This window comes from Taudactylus pleione, unplaced genomic scaffold, assembly GCF_031769625.1.
Source record: "Taudactylus pleione unplaced genomic scaffold, aTauple2 ptg000641l, whole genome shotgun sequence".
NCBI classification, from domain to species: Eukaryota; Metazoa; Chordata; class Amphibia; order Anura; family Myobatrachidae; genus Taudactylus; species Taudactylus pleione.
This window is the reverse complement of record NW_028285043.1, coordinates 1,317,622-1,336,646: the sequence shown is the minus strand read 5'-3', so window position 1 is coordinate 1,336,646 and position 19,025 is coordinate 1,317,622. Positions and strand designations below refer to the sequence as shown.

General features: G+C 47.7%; 1 protein-coding gene across 1 annotated transcript in view; it reads left to right on the top strand.

Annotated features, from left to right (window-relative positions):
* The first annotated feature begins 753 nt into the window (after window positions 1-753).
* LOC148479059 (protein kinase C delta type-like) overlaps window positions 754-19,025 on the top strand; it is a 61,507-nt gene continuing 43,235 nt past the window's right edge. Inside the window, exons 1-2 of the mRNA XM_088455013.1 lie at window positions 754-1,249; window positions 12,613-12,713. Coding sequence (XP_088311139.1) covers window positions 754-1,249; window positions 12,613-12,713 — 597 coding nt within the window. The remainder of the gene's footprint in view (window positions 1,250-12,612; window positions 12,714-19,025) is intronic.

Below are 19,025 nucleotides of genomic sequence, written 5' to 3'. Positions count from 1 at the left end.
GCATCATTAAGCCCCGCCCCCTCGCTGCAATTTGCCATGAACGGGGCATATTTAAAGAACACATCATAAGGTCATTAGGGCACGCCCCCTACTTGCTGACCCGCCGGTCTGCAAGAAAAATCTCCTTATTCTGCCCACTTCACTATGAAGTGGGAAGAATGTGGGAGAAGTGGCTACTCTTCCAGGGGTGCGGGGGGTTACCTGAAAAATCGGGAGCCTCTTGCGACTTCCGGGAGGGTAGGCATGTATGTTGTAAGATCCACTGGGGCAGGGATTAATGTCCATGTTTTTATTAGACAAGGACTGCCAGGGACTAATGTCAGTAACTGAAATGTTCTCTGGGAAGCACGGGCTAATATGTGTGTGCACTACATAAATAACTGGTAATACAGAATATATAAATAATACATTATAATTTTTTTTTTATAAAATAGTGACAAACATAATTCTATATGCACCTTAATATAGATACATTTTAATCAGATCAATCCACATTGATAAAATGACTCCCACCCCATAATTTAGGAAAACCCTATTTAATCCAGTGATAATCTCACACATGCCTCCCTATTCATGTTACATGCATATAGGCTCGCCCAGCATACACCATGTATGTAGCACAGGGATATGGGCAGGTAACTGCCACTGATGGCACATGCCACTTTTCAAAGCTGCAGCTGGTGTCAGGGCAGTTTACTTTCAAACCACTGGTGGAAGAGCGACCGTTGGAAGCCAGGGATGAAGAAGGCCACCATGGAGAGGAGCATCAATTCCAGCAAGAAGGGGAAGAAGAGGTGCAGGAAGATATCATCAAGCTCAGAGGAGTTAAGCAACAACGGACGTGACATGAAGAGGAGCATCATTTCCATCTCCTCCTCCGAGGAAGAGGTGAAGGTCTCCATCAAGAAGGGGAAGAAGAGATGGAGGAAACTATTATCCAGCTCAGAGGAGTTGAACCATACTGGACATGACAGCAAGAGGAGGATCCTATCTGACTCCTCCTCCGAGGAAGAGGTGAAGGTCTCCATCAAGAAGGGGAAGAAGAGATGGAGGAAGCTATCGTCCAGCGCAGAGGAGAGCAAGAACGGACATTACAGCAAGAGGAGGATTATTTCTAACCCCTCCGAGGAAGAGGTGAAGGTCTCCATCAAGAGACAGAAGAGATGCAGGCACTTGTCATCTTGCCCAGAGGAGAAGCCTGGAGATAAGAAGAAGAGCAAAGAACATCACGTAGATGCAGAGAGACAGGGTAAGGGAGACTCATACATACAAACTGTTATCATACAAACACCATGAATGACATTTTGGAGGCTGTGCTATAGTAGACAAGTGCTGAGGCCTCTATATCTATACCATTATTTGAAAATACATTTACATGTATTTATTTACATCATGCTGTTTCTTGCATCAAAATCTAATTTAGTGGTATTTGTCTTAATAGTAAATCCAAGAATGCTTATATATGACAATGTTTGTACTTATTACAGTAATAGGGGGTTGCACTATATCTGGGCTGAAATATTGTGCCCCATGGACTACAACCAAACTATTAAATATTGTGGAGAAATGTAACAAATCTTGGAGAGAGATAAAGGGGAGAGAGATAAAGTACCAACTAATCAACTCCTAACTTTATTTTTTCAAACACAGTCTGTAAAGTGACAGTTAGGAGCTGATTGGTTGGTACTTTATCTTTCTCCACTTTATCTCTCTCCAAGGTTTGATACATCTCCCCCAAGAGTATTGGTAATGTGTAAAGCACCATTTACACCACATGTATTACTGTGCAATTAAATGCGATGTACTCCAGGGTGCGAGTCATCATGACAACGGCTGCACTTGACGGCATCCCGAATTCGCATTAAGTGCTCACAGCCTCGTAGGGCTCCAAGCAAAATTATGTGAATCCAGGCTCAGAGCAGGCCGCGAGGGGTGCGAAATGCCGTGCCATTGCTGGTGTTTTAACGCCATGGCAACAGCGACATGCACCCTTCGCAGTCTTTTGGATTGACCCCTTAGTGTGTGGGTGATGTAATTGGATGTGTAGAGGCTAATGGGGAGCTACCAATGACAAGGCGGCTTCAGTCACTTGCAGTGTGGGTACTGGTAGTAATTGGATGTACTGATTAATGTGAATTAGAAGTAAAGATTATGGGCTAAGTGTAATAGCCTGTGGGTTGCAGGCAGCTGCAAGATTTGGTGACTTACCCACTAGAGTTAAAGCAGCAATAATTAGACATTATTCCCGCTTTAAATCTAAAAGCTAAATTGATATCTGTAAATAAAGCTTAATATTAACATTAGTGTCCAGTCATTTAGTAGTCATTATATCTATTGTAATTGTGATGATCACTATCTGTGAGTATGAAACCCATACACATATTTACATACATATTTGTAAAATACAGGATATAGAGACGCCACCTTAATCCTTATTGTGTTCACCTATAAAGCAGACGTCTGATGCAAGATTAAACAAACAAATAAAAATACTTTTTTAACTTCATTTTGCTATCCCCAGAACATGTGGCCCATTACATCTGGGAAATTAGAAGAATTACACTGTACTTTAGGGTCAAAAATGATTTGTGCAGCTCCGTTCCAATTTCCTGCCATACCAATCATGTCTCTTACATTATTTGTCAATAATCAATACCATGATTTACTAATGATCTCAGACTCCACCCAACCATATGATAAATCCTCTGACCACATAACGTACTCTGCCAGTAATTATCTGTTACACCTTCTCCCCATCTGAAGATGGAATTACTCAACTGGACCAAGCAGAGCTGGATTGAGGCTTTGAGGGGCCCGGAACTTAAGGCTGGGGGTCACTAAAGACCAATATTTGAGATACAAAGTTTTGGTCATTGGGCTTGTTTCAGAATTGTACGTCTGGAGGCTGAAAACTCTCACTGCCGGCATCCCAGCTCAGAGTGGTGCATCCAAAGACACAGCATCAAATCACCATCTAACAGCCACGGGCCATCTTATACCCCTTTCACTTTGGAATCTCAGACTGGCAGCATGACCCGGCTTATTGCAGGGTCAATTATGTCACTGGCGTCATGTGAGATCATCTCCAAGCGCCAGCTCTTCCTATGCTGCTAACGGGTCCCAAGTCACATCGACCCAGGTTATCCGTTCACACTGCACTGCGAGCCGGGATGAACCCGTGTTCAATCCTGCTCGTTACCCAGGTTGACATGCCGGGTCACTTGACCCAGGTTATTTCAACTGGGTCCTTCCACACTGCACAATAACCCGGGTTATTGCTTGCAGTGTGAAAGGGGTATAAGTAGCCTAAGTTTACTAACAATGGCCTATGGAACGCCTCTGCTGGGGCCAGGAAATCCGCATCAGAAGATGGAGATCCTGGCCTTGTTATGCCTACAAAATGGGGGCAACATGTCCCCATTTTGTAAATCAATCACTGTCACCACCCCCACCCCCAAATGGCCACAGCATGTCAATCATGCTGCAGCTTAGGGGATACTGCAAGCGATCTCATGGACACTTATCAGAAAATGAGCCGTACAGATCCTCTGCATGCGCCGATCACCCATCATCGAAGCTGTAAGCAAATGATCAGGTTTGTGTACAACTCTGAATCAGGCTCATAGTGTGTGAGCCTTCTGCATGCAAATAAATGGGGACATGGCCATACATCACACACCCATTTTTCTTCACACTGGGGGCGTACACATTGCTTCCACAGCTGCTGGGCTGCCCCCTATGCTCATGTGCACAGCAGGTCCCAGCAACATTGTGATGGTTGGGAGGACATGTATACATATATAGTCATACACATATACACATACAGATATACTGTCACACCCATCATATACACATACATACAGTCACACACATATACACTTACAGATATACTGTCACACACATCAAATACACATCAGACTTGCCTACCCTCCCGCATTCCGCTGGGGGCCTCACTCTATAAGCTGGGAGCTCCCGCTACCCCGGAAAGTATAGAGAATCCCCCGGTATTTCCCACTGACCTGTCAAAGCACCGCACTACGCATGCGCGAGTCGGATATGAAAGGGGAGGGGCCTGGCTTGAGGACATCACGACACGCAACGTCATTTACAGTAATGTAATATGATAGGCCGGCTACCACGGAGTTGTGAGTAACGTTGGCCGCCTAGGTGTCACTGCCTCCCGAGTCTGTCTGATCTCTGACTGCAGGGAGCGGGACTGGCGGCGGCTGCAGCGTCCTCTCCTCCTCCCCGGCTGCTGTCCCAAGTCTGCTCACCTCGTTAGTAAAAAAAATATAAGTAGAGGGTGAGCTGTGCAGGAAGGCATCTTCCCCCGGGCCGGCCTGGCCGGTACACTGTAAAGGATTTGGATCCGCGGCCGCGATGGCAGAAGCCAAGTAACATTGTCTGCAGCCTCATTGGTGGATGGAGCTGGCCATCCACCAATCACAGTGATAGGAGTATCTGAACACTGATTGGTGGATGGCTGGAGTATCTGAACGCTGATTGGTGGATGGCTGGTGGAAGGCTGCAAACGGCCATGCAGACTTTGAGAGAGAGCCGGAGATAGGAGGGACAACAGCAGCAGGAGACTGGTGAGTATTGGACTTCCCCCATTGATTTGAGGTCTTATTTTTAAAATGCATTTTCTTTTATCAGATTTAAGGCAGTTAGTAAATGATTTTTATTGAAGGTGAAGGGGGAGGGGGGCAGGGAAGGGAAGAACAGTTTTGGGCTTGCTATTAAGGGAGAAGGGGGGGTTGCCAGGTATGAGGGGGGTTACTTCTGGAACATGCTATTAAGGGAGAAGGGGGGGGGGTTGTCAGGTATGGGGTTTGTCACTTCTGGAACATGCTATTAATTGAGGGAGAATGGGGGGTTGTCAGGTATGAGGGGGGGTCACTTCTGGAACATTCTGTTAATTGAGGGAGAAGGGGGGGTTGTCAGGTATGAGGGGGGTTGTCACTTCTGGAACATGCTATTAATTGAGGGAGAAGGGGGGGTTGTCAGGTATGAGGGGGGGTCACTTCTGGAACATTCTGTTAATTGAGGGAGAAGGGGGGTTGTCACTTCTGGAACATGCTGTTAATTGAGGGAGAAGAGGGGGGTTGTCATGTATGAAGAAGGGGGCCACTTCTAAAATATGTTATTAATTAAGGGGGATAGGTTGTTAGGTCTGGGGGGCAGTTCTGGGATGTGATTTTAATTGAGGGAGTTGTCATGTTTGAGACTGATTATAGAGTACATTGAGAAAGGCCGGGAAGATAATCAGGACTGGGGTATGTTTCCAATTGAGGGAGGGGGTTTGTCAAGTGTGGGGTACCATATGATCATAATTGAGAGAGGCTGATGTGGGGTCTGATTTTAAACTATGGCGGAAGGGTGTATCAGATCTGTGAAATAATTTTTAATGAGGAGGGGAGGGGGCGTTTCTCAGACTTGAGATTACCACTTGCAGTGATTTAGGGTGTTCCATTTTCTAGAACCCCTTTTTCATATCTATTCTGCTGACTTTGGTTATGTATACAGTACACCCGAGTTCCTGGTAGTATAGACTGCAGGACAAATGGCAATCCAACCACTATCTAAAATCTCCCTGAAATTAGTTTTCAAAAGTAGGCAAGTATGATACACATACATACAGTCACACACATATACACTTACAGATATACTGTCACACACATCATATACACATACATACAGTCACACACATATACACATACAGATATACTGTCACACACATCATATACACATACATACAGTCACTCACAAATACACTTACAGATATACTGTCACACACATCATATACACATACATACAGTCACTCACATATACACTTACAGATATACTGTCACACACATATACACATACATACAGTCACTCACATATACACATACAGATATACTGTCACACACATCATATACACATACATACAGTCACTCACATATACACTTACAGATATACTGTCACACACATCATATACACATACATACAGTCACACACATATACACTTACAGATATACTTTCACACACATCATATACACATACATATAGTCACACACATATACACATACAGATATACAGTCACACACATCATATACACATACATACAGTCACACACATATACACATACATAGTCACTCACATATACACATACAGATATACTGTCACACACATCATATACACATACATACAGTCACACATATATACACTTACAGATATGCTGTCACACACATCATATACACATACATACAGTCACACACATATACACATACAGATATACTGTCATACACATTCATACAGTCACTCACATATACACTTACAGATATACTGTCACACACATCATATACACATACATACAGTCACTCACATATACACATACAGATATACTGTCACACACATATACACATACATACAGTCACTCACATATACACATACAGATATACTGTCACACACATCATATACACATACATACAGTCACACACATATACACATACAGATATACTGTCACACACATCATATACACATACATACAGTCACACACATATACATATATACTGTCACACACCTACATATGTAGTTACACGTACAGGGGTAGATTTACTAAGCCTTGGAGAGAGATAAAGTGGAGAGAGATAAAATACCAACCAATCAGCTCCTGTCATTTTATAGGCAATGTTTGAAAAATGACAGTTAAGAGCTGATTGGTTGGCACTTTGGGCCTGATTCACTATGGATCGCTATAGCTGCACGCAGATCTGCTGCGAAAATATGCTAATGTTTGCAATCGCAAAGCCAACATAGAGGCACCTACTACCGCTATCTCACCTTTGTAATACCTTGCAGACCTGCGTATACATCGGTACCATCAAGTAACATTGGACCCTCATGCAGAATTACAGCTACTCGGTCCTTACTCAGAAATTTTAGATGTCATCACACGTACTCAAGCTGCGTATGCCGTCTGGAGTGGCTTATTTATGCACGCCTTGGAAATAACATTCAAATAGACAGACAGGTCTGTGGTTCTCCAACCACTCCCCCGTCAGCACCCCCAAACGCTGATGTCCTGTCCCTCTGTCTGCGATGGCTTTATATCTGTATAAGTGATCACAGTACGATCGTAATGCTAATTCATGCACGTGCACTGCAGTGCATACAAGTGACTCAAGTCCTTTATCTCTCTCCAAAGCTAAGTACTACATCTGCCCTTATACACATACATACACACTGTCACACATACATACATGTAGTCAGAAACTTATACACACACATATATATCATACTGGTACACAAAGTCATACACATACATTCATTCATTTACACACATACAGATAATCACACACTTAGGGCGGGATGTACTAAGCATTGCATTAGCAATGCGGTACATCCCGCCTGTCTTCGTGTACACACTGCAGTTCATTACCGTGGTATGTACCTAGAATATCGCAAAGGACAGCTACCCCGATAAGAGCTGTCCTTTGCTATGCTGCCCGGCAGAGGGATTTCCGAGTTTAATACCCAGAAGTGCCTCAGGCGTCCTTCTACGCATGCCCAGACGGCCGCGGGGGCTCATGGGAGAGATCCGATCAGATCCCTCCCAACTAGGAGTGTCCTGAAAAGAAGCCCATAGGCTTCCATTGGGTAATGCCACCTAAAGGTGGCGTTACCCATCGGGTTGATGCTTGCCGGTGCTTTGTACATATGGAGAATGCGGTAAAAACCCTGAAATCTGCATTTTCTGGGGTTTTACAGCATTATCCTATTTAGTAAATCTTGGCCTTATTCATATATACATATAGATAGTGTTCCTCCTCATCCCTCTTACCTTACATCATCACTTGGCACACTGGACCTCATTCAGAGCCGCTCGCAAAATGTGAGCACTCGCTCTGAATGAGGGCGGCCGCTTCTATGTTCAAAGCCGGCCTCCTGGCCGTTCGCTATTCTGTGGGTGACCACCCATAGCTTTAGCGAGCGGCCAGGTTGATGGTCGCGATGGTCAAGACCATCGTGACCATCGGGGCTTGTGACGAGACCGTTGTGGTAGGGTCTCGTCTGCTGCAAGCCCCAGTGAGCTTTCAGCTCTAATAGAGCCGGAAGCTCACCACTGACATCATGAGTGATGTCAGTGGGGCCGCCCCCAAACGGCAGGCGTTCCGTCAGGAATGCCTCCATTTGGCCAGCCACCCCCCACCCTGCCTACAAAACAGTGCGAGCTGTCGATCACCATCGACAGCCGCCACTTTTGTAGTGAGCCCTGGAGCGAGAGAATCGACCCGCTTGAAAGCTAATAGGTGCTTGCGAGCGGGTCTGAATGAGACCCACTGTCTGTATCTGCTCCTGCTGCCTCTCCTCCCCTCCCCTCCTCTCCCCCATGCTGCTTCTACCACTGACTATCTGTATAGTGCCATGTAGCCCCGTCCCCCTGCTCAGTCCCCCCCTCCCCTCCTCTCCCCCATGCTGCTGCTAGCACTGACTGGTTGTATAGTGCCATGAAGCCCCGTCCCCCTGCTCAGTCCCCCCCTCCCCTCCTTTCCCCCATGCTGCTGCTAGCACTGACTGGCTGTATAGTGCCATGCAGCCCCATCCCCTGCTCAGACCCCCCCCTCCCCTCATCTCCCCCATGCTGCTGCTAGCACTGACTGGCTGTATAGTGCCATGTAACCCCGTCCCCCTACTCAGGCCCCCCCCTCCCCTCCTCTCCCCCATGCTGCTGCTAGCACTGACTGGTTGTATAGTGCAACGTAGCCCCGTCCCCCTGCTCAGTCCCCCCCCTCCCCTCATCTCCCCCATGCTGCTGCTAGCACGGACTGGCTGTATAGTGCCATGTAGCCCCGTCCCCCTGCTCAGTCTCCCCCCTCCCCTCATCTCCCCCATTCTGCTGCTAGCACTGACTGGCTGTATAGTGCCATGTAACCCCGTCCCCCTGCTCAGTCTCCACCCTCCTCATTTTCAACTTCTAGTTGTGGTGCTCTTTTGTACTGAAGCTGTAATCAAAGTTGGGGGGCACCCTGAGACAGGAGGGCAGAGGGAAACTTTAAACTGGATCTGGGGCCAAGATACGATTTGTGGAGCTTGTTAGCTATATCTCCTTCCAGAGCTTCACACTTGTGTATATGACAACTTCATCAATGCTCGGCAGAAACTGACTCGATTAAGGGAGGGGCGACAGGGGTGGTCGTCCAGGGGCCCCCACACAAAGCGACACCTGTTCCCGGGTTGAGGGTCTCATTCAGACCCACTCACAAGCGGAGCGCTCGCAAGCGGGTCGATGTTGAGGCCCTGCGCACGTGCAGCGTCCGCACTGCGAGTGTGCAAGCCCCGGAGCGAGAGAGAAATTCTCTCACTCTGGGGCTCACTACAAAAGGGGCGGCTGTCAATGGTGATCGACAACTTGCACCGTTTTGTAGGCAGGGTGGGGGGTGGCTGGCCAAACAGAGGCGTTCCCGAAGGAACGCCTGCCATCTGGGGGCGGCACCACTGACATCACTCATGATCATCAACCTGGCCGCTCGCTAAAGCTGTGGGTGGTCACCCACAGCTTAGCGAGCGGCCAGGAGGCCGGCTCATTACAGAGAAACCACCGCCCTCATTCAGAGAGAGCGCTCGCATTTTGCGGATGCAGGGGGGTTTCTGCGTACATAGAAACCCTCCCTGACACACAACATTGGGGGGCGGAGCCAATATGACAAGCCCCGCCCCATATACCCGCAAATCACTGCATTACATTGAGGGGGCGGGGCCTAATGGATCGAGGTGCTCGGTCTTGTTGCAACCAGGACTGGTCCTGTAGCAGCTGCTGCATTAAGTGAAGGTATGTTTGTGTAATGTTTCGGTTTGTGTGTATGTATGTATGTATGTATGTGATTCTATTCTATATGGATATATGTCATGGTGTATACAGTATGTTATGTGTATACTGTGTATGTGTTAGTGTGTATATGTATATATGTTCTAGTGTCCATGTGTTAATATGTATATATGTATTAGCGTGTGTATACTGTTTATGTGTGAGTGTATGATTTATATATATATATATATATATATATATATATATATAGTATCCAAAGTGTAGCGGCACTCACGGGACTTGTTTAGATCAAGAAATTATAAACTGCTGATAGCAGGCTTGAGTTCCAATGTTTCAGATATTTAATCTTTTTTCAAGGATATAGCACCGTGCTATATCCTTGAAAAAAGATTAAATATCTGAAACGTTGGAATTCAAGCCTGCTATCAGCAGTTTATAATTTCTTGATCTAAACAAGTCCCGTGAGTGCGGCTACACTTTGGATACTATTTGGACACAGATTTGGACTCGTGTGCGTAGAGGGCACCTGGGCAAGTACAAATTTTTATTATGAGTGCCGGATTCAAATGGGTTCTATATATATATATATATATAAATTTATTTTCAGGGCCCCCCCCCTCAAAAAAAATCCTACGTTTGTCCCTGTCTTCATGTGGCGGGGGTAGGCTCTGGGTGGGTCTTTCAGGGAGGGGGGTGGGCTCTGTGTGGTTTGGAGGGGCCCCCACAATTTAGTTGCCCTGGGGCCCCCACAAGCCTTAATTCGGCCCAGATAGTAGCAGTGCTGTCATGTGACCACACATTATAGGCAAATGTAATGCAAACACAAATGTTGCAGACAGTCCTGTTTGTCACAAAAGGAAATATTTAGTTCACATACTTTAGATTTCTGATGCTATTGGATTAACATAGTTGATGAGATTAGAAAAATTTGTGTGTATATACTGTTATTATGAGCAGAATTATATACTATAGGGGCAATTTAATTGTTTTGTGGGCAGCGATAATTAGTGGGCGCCAAGTGTTGCAATTTAATGGTTTTGGGTACCCATTAATTAGACTAGATGAGGGCTGCATAGGCATGAGGCTATATAAGAGTCCTCAGTTTTTGTGATTGGTCAGTAATAGGGAATTTGTTTGCTAGGCAGTTTTCTCCTTTTTGAGGCCCTTTTTTCATTAGTTGACAGTTAGCCAATTAGAGTTTCAAGGGGCTTGCATAATGAGTTTTTCTATTTAAGGCTAAATTTGAATAGGTTCAGCCTCTTTTTCAGTTGGAAGCCCCTCGCTCCCTACCCAAAACCGTGTGTTTGTCCTTTACTAAACAATTTTAAAGCAGTAGGCGGGAAGGCGATACTAACCAGCGGGCACATGTGGCATAAGTGGTTGCTGTGGGGCACTTGCCCCTTTGAAGGACAGGGAGTGTGTCCTACCTATACGGGGTGGACAATTGGGCGCTTTCTTTGCGGAAGTGTCTGGACTGTGCCATAGTAAGGGGTGGTGAGACTTTCACAGCATATTGAAAGGGGGGCATCTTAGTCATCCCCAGTTTTTGGTGAGAAGTATTTGGCTAGAGCTGGGTTGTGGTAGCGCCTTCGTTTGCCACCCTTTATTAAAATAAATTCATGCAATTAATAAATACATTAATTTGATTCGAACCAGCACTTGTTGTCAGAGTCATTATTTTAGAGTTAAGATTAGCATAAAATGGTTTTAATGTTTTTCACAATAAATGAATGGACGCCTTATTGCGGTCATCAGGCCTTATTAGACCAGGTTTAGACATGTAAAACGGATAAACCCATCTACAGTCCTGGTTAGGGCGCCCAAACTGCTGTTTGGACACTCTAACTACCGGTTTATTGCACATTTTTGCTCGCATCATCCAGAGGGTGCAAGCAGAAATGCTGGCGGCTATAATGCCCACGTGGAGCAACAATTGAATTGCTCCATCTGGTCCCAAAACATATAGCTGACCAAAAAACCCCTAATGGCCGGATTCCATGATCGGCGAAAAGCGTCCTGGAATTGAATAGGGCGATACTTCGTAAAGTGGCGAAAACCGCACATCGGTGAAAACTTTTTGGCGATCTCGGCTTTTCAACGCTAATTGAATATGGGCCTTAGATTGACTGCAATTGGCACACAGTAGGAAGTAGGATATATGAATGGAAATATTCATGTAACTTGGCTGTCCCTGGTTGTCTGCTGTAATAAATATGTGAGCTCAATTAGGCACTGCCACGATTATTAACACTTCATATCACGGCAGAATTTTTTTTATTTCAAATGAAAGTAGCCCCACTATGTACTAAACTGAACCCGCAAGGACAGCGGTAGTGATAACCGCTGTCCCTGTGAGTTATTTCCCCAGCATTTTGGAGCATTCTTTCACATTTGTGAAAAACTCCTCCAGGGGAATCTGACACTGCATTGGAAGATCTCTCTCCTGAGAGTAAAGCCTCCATAGACTTAAAGCGGTTTACACCATCTGAAAATGATGTAAACTAATGGGGCCAAACTCCAAAATGATTTGCCTTTCGGAATTTGGGACATAGGGGTCAGATCATAGTCCTCATTGATAATAATGGGGACTGCGATCTGCAGTGTTAATTAGCCTTCTGCAGGAGATTTCTATGAAATGCCATGCATTAGGCTATTAATACATAGCAACAATTCATAAAATTATGTAGAAACTGCAGTTTCTACATAATTATATGAAAATAAAAACATTTGATAATTAGGCCCCTTAATGTTCTATAATATATGGGAGTTATTGAAATGTTCTCATCTCACTTTTCCATTAGGAACCAGCAGTGCTCAGTCATCCTGCCTCAGCAATGAAGTCTCTCACACCATCCAGAGACTAACGTTCTTCCGTCAGCTAGGCCAGGGTGGCTTTGGAAAGGTAAGTAATGAGGTTTTATTTGTCACAGGGGAATTACTGTATGTCTGAATTTGGATGTTAGTACAGATGTACAGAGCTACAGCACAATTTCATTCAATGTTAGTTTTGATTTGTCACTCCACCTAATGTTATTCCACACTGTACTTGCTGCATTACATGTAATTTATAGTGCTGGGTCTGTGATAGTGTCAATTCATTGTGCGCTGTGGTGTTGTTGGTGTATTATTAGGAGACAGCATTTGGGGTTATAGAAAGCATCTAAAGATACTGTAGACACATAATGCAAAAGTGTAAAGTTTAACCTCATACCACTTTAAAATTACCCTGAAAGATATAAAGGGCCTATGGTCTGACTAGTGATGTCATGGATGTGACCTAGGGATGGCCATCGACCATTGATGATTCATAATCATTGATGGTTTATGGCTGATGTCGAATGCTTTTACCATCGATGGGGGAGAATCAGACGGTTTCCCTTCATCGATGGCACAGCATAAACTATTTATTTTTTTTACAAGGTGCCAGGACACGGAGCACAGCACCTCCCCTACACCTGCGAAGCCCTGTCCCCAGGTTCTGATTGGCCCACCATTGCATAGTTGGTAATATATATATATATATATATATATATATATACTACCATTCAAAAGTTTGGGGTCACTTAGAAATTTCCTTATTTTTGAAAGAAAAGCACTGTTTTTTTCAATGAAGATAACATTAAATTAATCAGAAATACACTCTATACATTGTTAATGTGGTAAATGACTATACTAGCTGCAAACTTCTGGTTGTTAAAGGAATATCTACATAGGTGTATAAAGGCCCATTTCCAGCAACCATCACTCCAGTGTTCTAATGGTACATTGTGTTTGCTAAGCGCGTTAGAAGACTAATGGATGATTAGGAAACCCTTGTACAATTATGTTAGCACAGCTGAAAATGGGTTTGCTTGTTAGAGAAGCTATAAAACTGGCCTTCCTTTGAGCTAGTTGAGTATCTGGAGCATCACATTTGTGGGTTCGATTATACTCTCCAAATGGCCAGAAAAAGAGAACTTTCATGTGAAACTCGACAGTCTATTCTTGTTCTTAGAAATTAAGGCTATTCCATGTGAGAAATTGGCAAGAAAACAAGAGATATGGTAAGAACTTACCTTTGTTATCTCTGTTTCTACGAAGTCCATAGGGTCCACAGGGTTGACCTTGGGGTATAGCTGGATCTGGATCCATGGGCACCACGCAGTTAAAGCTTTGCTGCTCCCAGGATGCACTTGGGTCCGTCCTCCTCTATACCCCGCCCCGGCCACAGGCACCTCAGTTGGTAAGCAGCTAAGGCCGGAGGAGGAGACTAAACAGAGAGAAGGAAGACTGGAACACACAAGAAACCATACTCACAGAAATGGGAGACGGAAAACCGGTGACCAGCCACACAGCCCATTTGAAGCCAGGTGAGTCAGGGCGGGCGCCCTGTGGACCCTATGGACTTCGTAGAAACAGAGATAACAAAGGTAAGTTCTTACCATATCTCTTGTTTTCTACTTCAGAGTCCATAGGGGGTCCACAAGGTTGACCTTGGGGATGTCCCAAAGCAGTTCAACTAAGGGCGGGGATGCTCCTGTGCTGAAAGGAGTACCCGGCGCCCGAAGGATGCATCCTGAGAGGCGAAGGTGTCAAACGCATAGAACCTCAAAAACGTTTGAATTGAAGACCAAGTGGCCGCCTTACACAGCGGAACAGCCGAGGAACCACGTCTAGCAGCCCAAGAGGGACCCACAGAACGAGTGGAATGAGCCTTAACAGAGGCTGGCACAGGTAAACCCTCCTGTGCATAAGCCTCACAAATAACGGAACGAAGCCAACGGGCTAACGTTTGCTTGTTGGCAGGCCAACCCCTCTTGTGAAAACCGAAGAGGACAAACAAAGAATCCGACTTCCTAACCGAAGCAGTCCGATCCACATAGATTCTAAGTGCCCGGACTACATCTAAGGAAGCCTCACCAGCTGAAAGATCAGGCGACTGAAAAGCTGGCACAACAAGTTCCTGATTAATGTGGAACTTCGAGACCACTTTGGGCAAAAACTCAGGACGAGTGCGGAGCACCGCTCTGTCCTGATGAAAAATCAGAAAAGGAGGGCGACAGGAAAGCGCCCCCAACTCTGACACCCTCCTGGCAGAAGCAATTGCTAGGAGAAAAACGGTCTTGAACGTCAGCCACTTGAGGTCCACCGCCTCAAGAGGCTCAAAAAGATGACCCTGCAAGACCCGTAGCACCACCGCCAAGTCCCAAGGAGCCACAGGAGGCACGAAGGGAGGCTGTATCCTGAGAACACCCTGGAAAAAGGTGTGAACATCCGGTAGTGTAGCAATCCGTCGCTGAAACCACACGGACAATGCAGACACATGAACCTTCAGAGAGGCCAGGCGTAAGCCGAGGTCCAAACCTGATTGAAGGAACTCCAAGATTCTGGAAACCCGGAACACCTGAGGATCATAGTTTCTGGATTCACACCACTGAAAGTAAGTGCGCCACACCCTGTGGTAAATCCGTGCGGAGGCAGGCTTGCGTGCCCTAAGCATGGTACCAATGACTGAACTGGAGAAACCCCTAGACCTCAAGACGGCTGTCTCAAGAGCCACGCCGTCAAAGACAGCCGACCCAGATCCGGGTAAAGGCAGGGCCCTTGAGACAACAGATCCCGACGCTGAGGAAGAAGGTACGGAGCGTCGATGGAGAGACACCTCAGATCGGAGTACCAAGGACGTCTGGGCCACGCCGGATCAACCAGCACGAGCGTGCCGCCGTCCTGCTTGAATTTCCGCAGAACCCGAGGAAGGATATCGGAGGAAACAGATACGCCAGGTGAAACGTCCATTTCACCGACAGCGCGTCTACCAGACTGGCGCCTGCGTCTCTTGTCCTTGACCCGTAAACGGGCAACTTGTGATTGTGACGGGAGGCCATCAAGTCTAGCTCCGGCAGCCCCCACCTGTCCATGAGTAGCTGAAACACCTCTGGGTGAAGCGACCATTCCCCGGGATGCACGTCGTGATGGCTGAGGAAGTCCGCCTCCCAATTGAGGACTCCGGGAATGAAGACTGCCGAGATCGCTGGAATGTGACACTCCGCCCAAGCAAGGATGCGAGACACCTCCGACATTGCTGCCCGACTTCGAGTTCCTCCTTGGTGGTTGATATACGCCACCGTGGTGGCGTTGTCGGACTGCACCTGAACCGGCCGTCCGTAAAGAGCGGGACCGGACGACTGCAGGGCCCGATAAACCGCCCGCAGTTCCAGAATGTTGATGGGAAGAAGAGCTTCTTCCGCAGACCAACGACCCTGAAGTGACAACGAGCCGGTCACTGCCCCCCAACCCCGAAGACTGGCATCCGTCGTGAGCAGGACCCAGTCCGGGATCCAAAAGGGACGCCCCTCGACCAGATGAGCTGTCTGAAGCCACCAAGCCCAAGACTGCCGAACCTCCGGGGACAACACCAGCAACTGAGAGCGGATCCGGTGAGGTAACCCGTTCCATTCCGATAGAATCAGCCCCTGCAGAGGCCGGGAATGGAACTGGGCAAATTCCACCATGTCGAATGTTGACACCATGGAGCCCAAAACCCTCATAGCCGAATGGACCGACAGGCGGCAACTGCTCAGGCAACTGTGTATCCTCAGCTGCAGGGAGGAGATCTTCTCCGGGGTCAGGAAGATCCTTTGCTGCCGAGAATCTAGCAGGGCTCCCAAATGAACCATCCGCTGAGATGGAATCAGGGAGGACTTTTTCCAATTTATCAGCCACCCGTGCGCTTGCAGGCAAGCGACCGTCAAGTGGAGATGATGAAGCAGTACCTCCGGGGAACTCGCCAGCAACAGGAGGTCATCCAGATACGGTAGTAGCCGTACATTCTGGTTCTGAAGATGTGCGGCCATGACCGCCATAATCTTCGTGAACACCCTCGGTGCCGTGGAGAGACCAAAGGGTAGCGCCCGGAACTGGTAATGGTGTTGAAGGATAGCGAACCTCAGATACCGCTGGTGCGAAGGTGCTATCGGAACATGGAGGTAGGCGTCCTGGATATCCAGGGACACCATGTAATCCCCCGGTTCCATCGCCAGAATGATGGAACATAACGTTTCCATCCTGAACTTGGGAACTCTGAGGAATTTGTTCAGAGACTTCAAGTTGAGGATAGGGCGATGAGAACCATTGGGTTTCCGCACCAGAAACAGAGAAGAATAGAACCCCGTCCCTCGTTGTAATTGAGGAACGGGAACAATGACCCCTGCTGTCAGCAAGGACTCTATAGCTTCCTGAATCTGTAAAGACTTTGTCGTATCCTGAGAAGGACTCGTGCAGAAAAACTGGTGGGGCGGTCTGTGCCGAAAAGACAGGGCGTACCCCTGGGAGACCACTTCTCGAACCCAGGCATCCGTGGTGGTATTGTGCCAGCACTGGGCAAATAGAAGAAGTCGGCCTCCCACTCTGGGGTCCCCCAGAGGGAGGCCCGTCCCATCAAAGCAGAAGGTTTATCTTCCTGCTTGGAAGAAGGGCGCCTGGCACTCCAGGGCTGCTTCTTGGGCTTAGAAGCGGCCTTGGTCGTCGACTGCCTCGGGAAGGACTGACCTTTTGCCTTGCCCTGAACCCGAAAGGACCGAAAAGCAGAGCTCCGTACCTTGGTAGGAGCAGAAGCCGAAGGGAGGAAGGCTGATTTAGACTTAGCCAGAGTGTCCACAATTTTGTCCAAGTCTGGACCAAAAAGCAACTCCCCATTAAAAGGTAAGGCCTCCAGTCCCTTTTTGGAGTCAGCGTCAGCTCTCCAAGACCTCAGCCACAAGGACCGACGCGCCGACACAGCTGCAGCCGACACCCGAGAGGTTAGCAGGCTTGCGTCTAACGATGCTTCCCCAATGTAGGAAGCCGCATCCCTCATTTGACCTATCAACGCTCTCTGGATCTCCGGAGCATCTTCCGGAAAGGTATCCTCCAAAGCATTGGCCCAGCTCTCGATGGCCTTAGCCACCCAAGAGATGGCCATGGACGGACGGGCCACCGCCCCCGAGAGAGAGTAAATAGACTTCAAACAAGTCTCCACCTTCCTGTCCGTGGGATCCTTCAGGGAGGAGATCGACGGCAAAGGCAGCGTAGCGCTTTTAATTAAGCGGGTAACGTGGGAATCCACCGCTGGAGGAGTTTCCCACTTCCTGCAATGAGCCTCCGGAAACGGATAGTTCGAAGCCAACCGCTTCTGCGGTTGGAACCTCTTGCTGGGCAACTGCCAGGCCCCTGCCATATGATCCGTCAATTGATCGGACAGGGGAAAAACCGTCGAAGCTACCTTGGCCTTTTTAAAATTTGGGTATTTTGACCTGGGGGCGGGCACACCTCCTCAATGTGAAGGATGGCCCGCACCGCCCTAACCAATGCCGGCACATTAATGGAAGACTTAGCCTCCATCTCCTGGGCCCCGGCATCCGAGTCAGAGTCTTCATGGATCTCCCCGTCATCCGAAGACACGTCCGTGTCCGTGAACTGAGCCGCCAGTGAAGCCGGAACGGAACGCTTGGACGCCCGTGGGGGCAAATCACTGTGCAACATATGTTGAAAAGCCGATGACGAAGCCGCCAGACTCTGAACAGAGCTGGAGAGGACGTCCACCCAAGGCGGGGGTACTGCCTGAGGATACCCCTGAAAAGGTACCATCGACTGCTGCGGCACTGTGGGGGTTTGCACATATACCGGCAAACCCGCATAAGGACCCACAGTCTGAGACCCGGGAGGAGACTGCACCAGACGAGTCACACCCGGGGAACGGGGCATGGTAGGCTGGGGCAACGCCCTAGAAGGGGCCGCAGTCGGGACCGCAAGTCGGTCCGCGATTGACGCCAGCACTTGCGTAAACATTGCCCACGGAGGATCCTGCGCCACCGGGGGTTTAGAGGGTCCAGGTACCAACTGGCACCGCCCGCACAGACCGTCCTCAGACAATTCTGCCCCGTCAACCCCTGCCGAACAGCGTCGGCAGGAAAACAACACAGGAGCCTCGGAGCGCTCATTCCCCTCATCAGACATGACACAAACTTTTTTGCAAAAAAAGTGTCTCACCGAAACGAGGTAAGGCGTATAACACCCACGCACTCCCAAGTATGCAACCCAAACAGCCCACAATATGGTACTGAGGAGCACACCGCAGTATGTGACGGACCTCACAAATACGTAGATTTATATAAGTGAGGTACACAGAAAGAACACCCCTCCCCCACGCACCTGCGGGCCGTAGGAGAAGGAAAGGGATAGGTAAAAAGCTGACAGT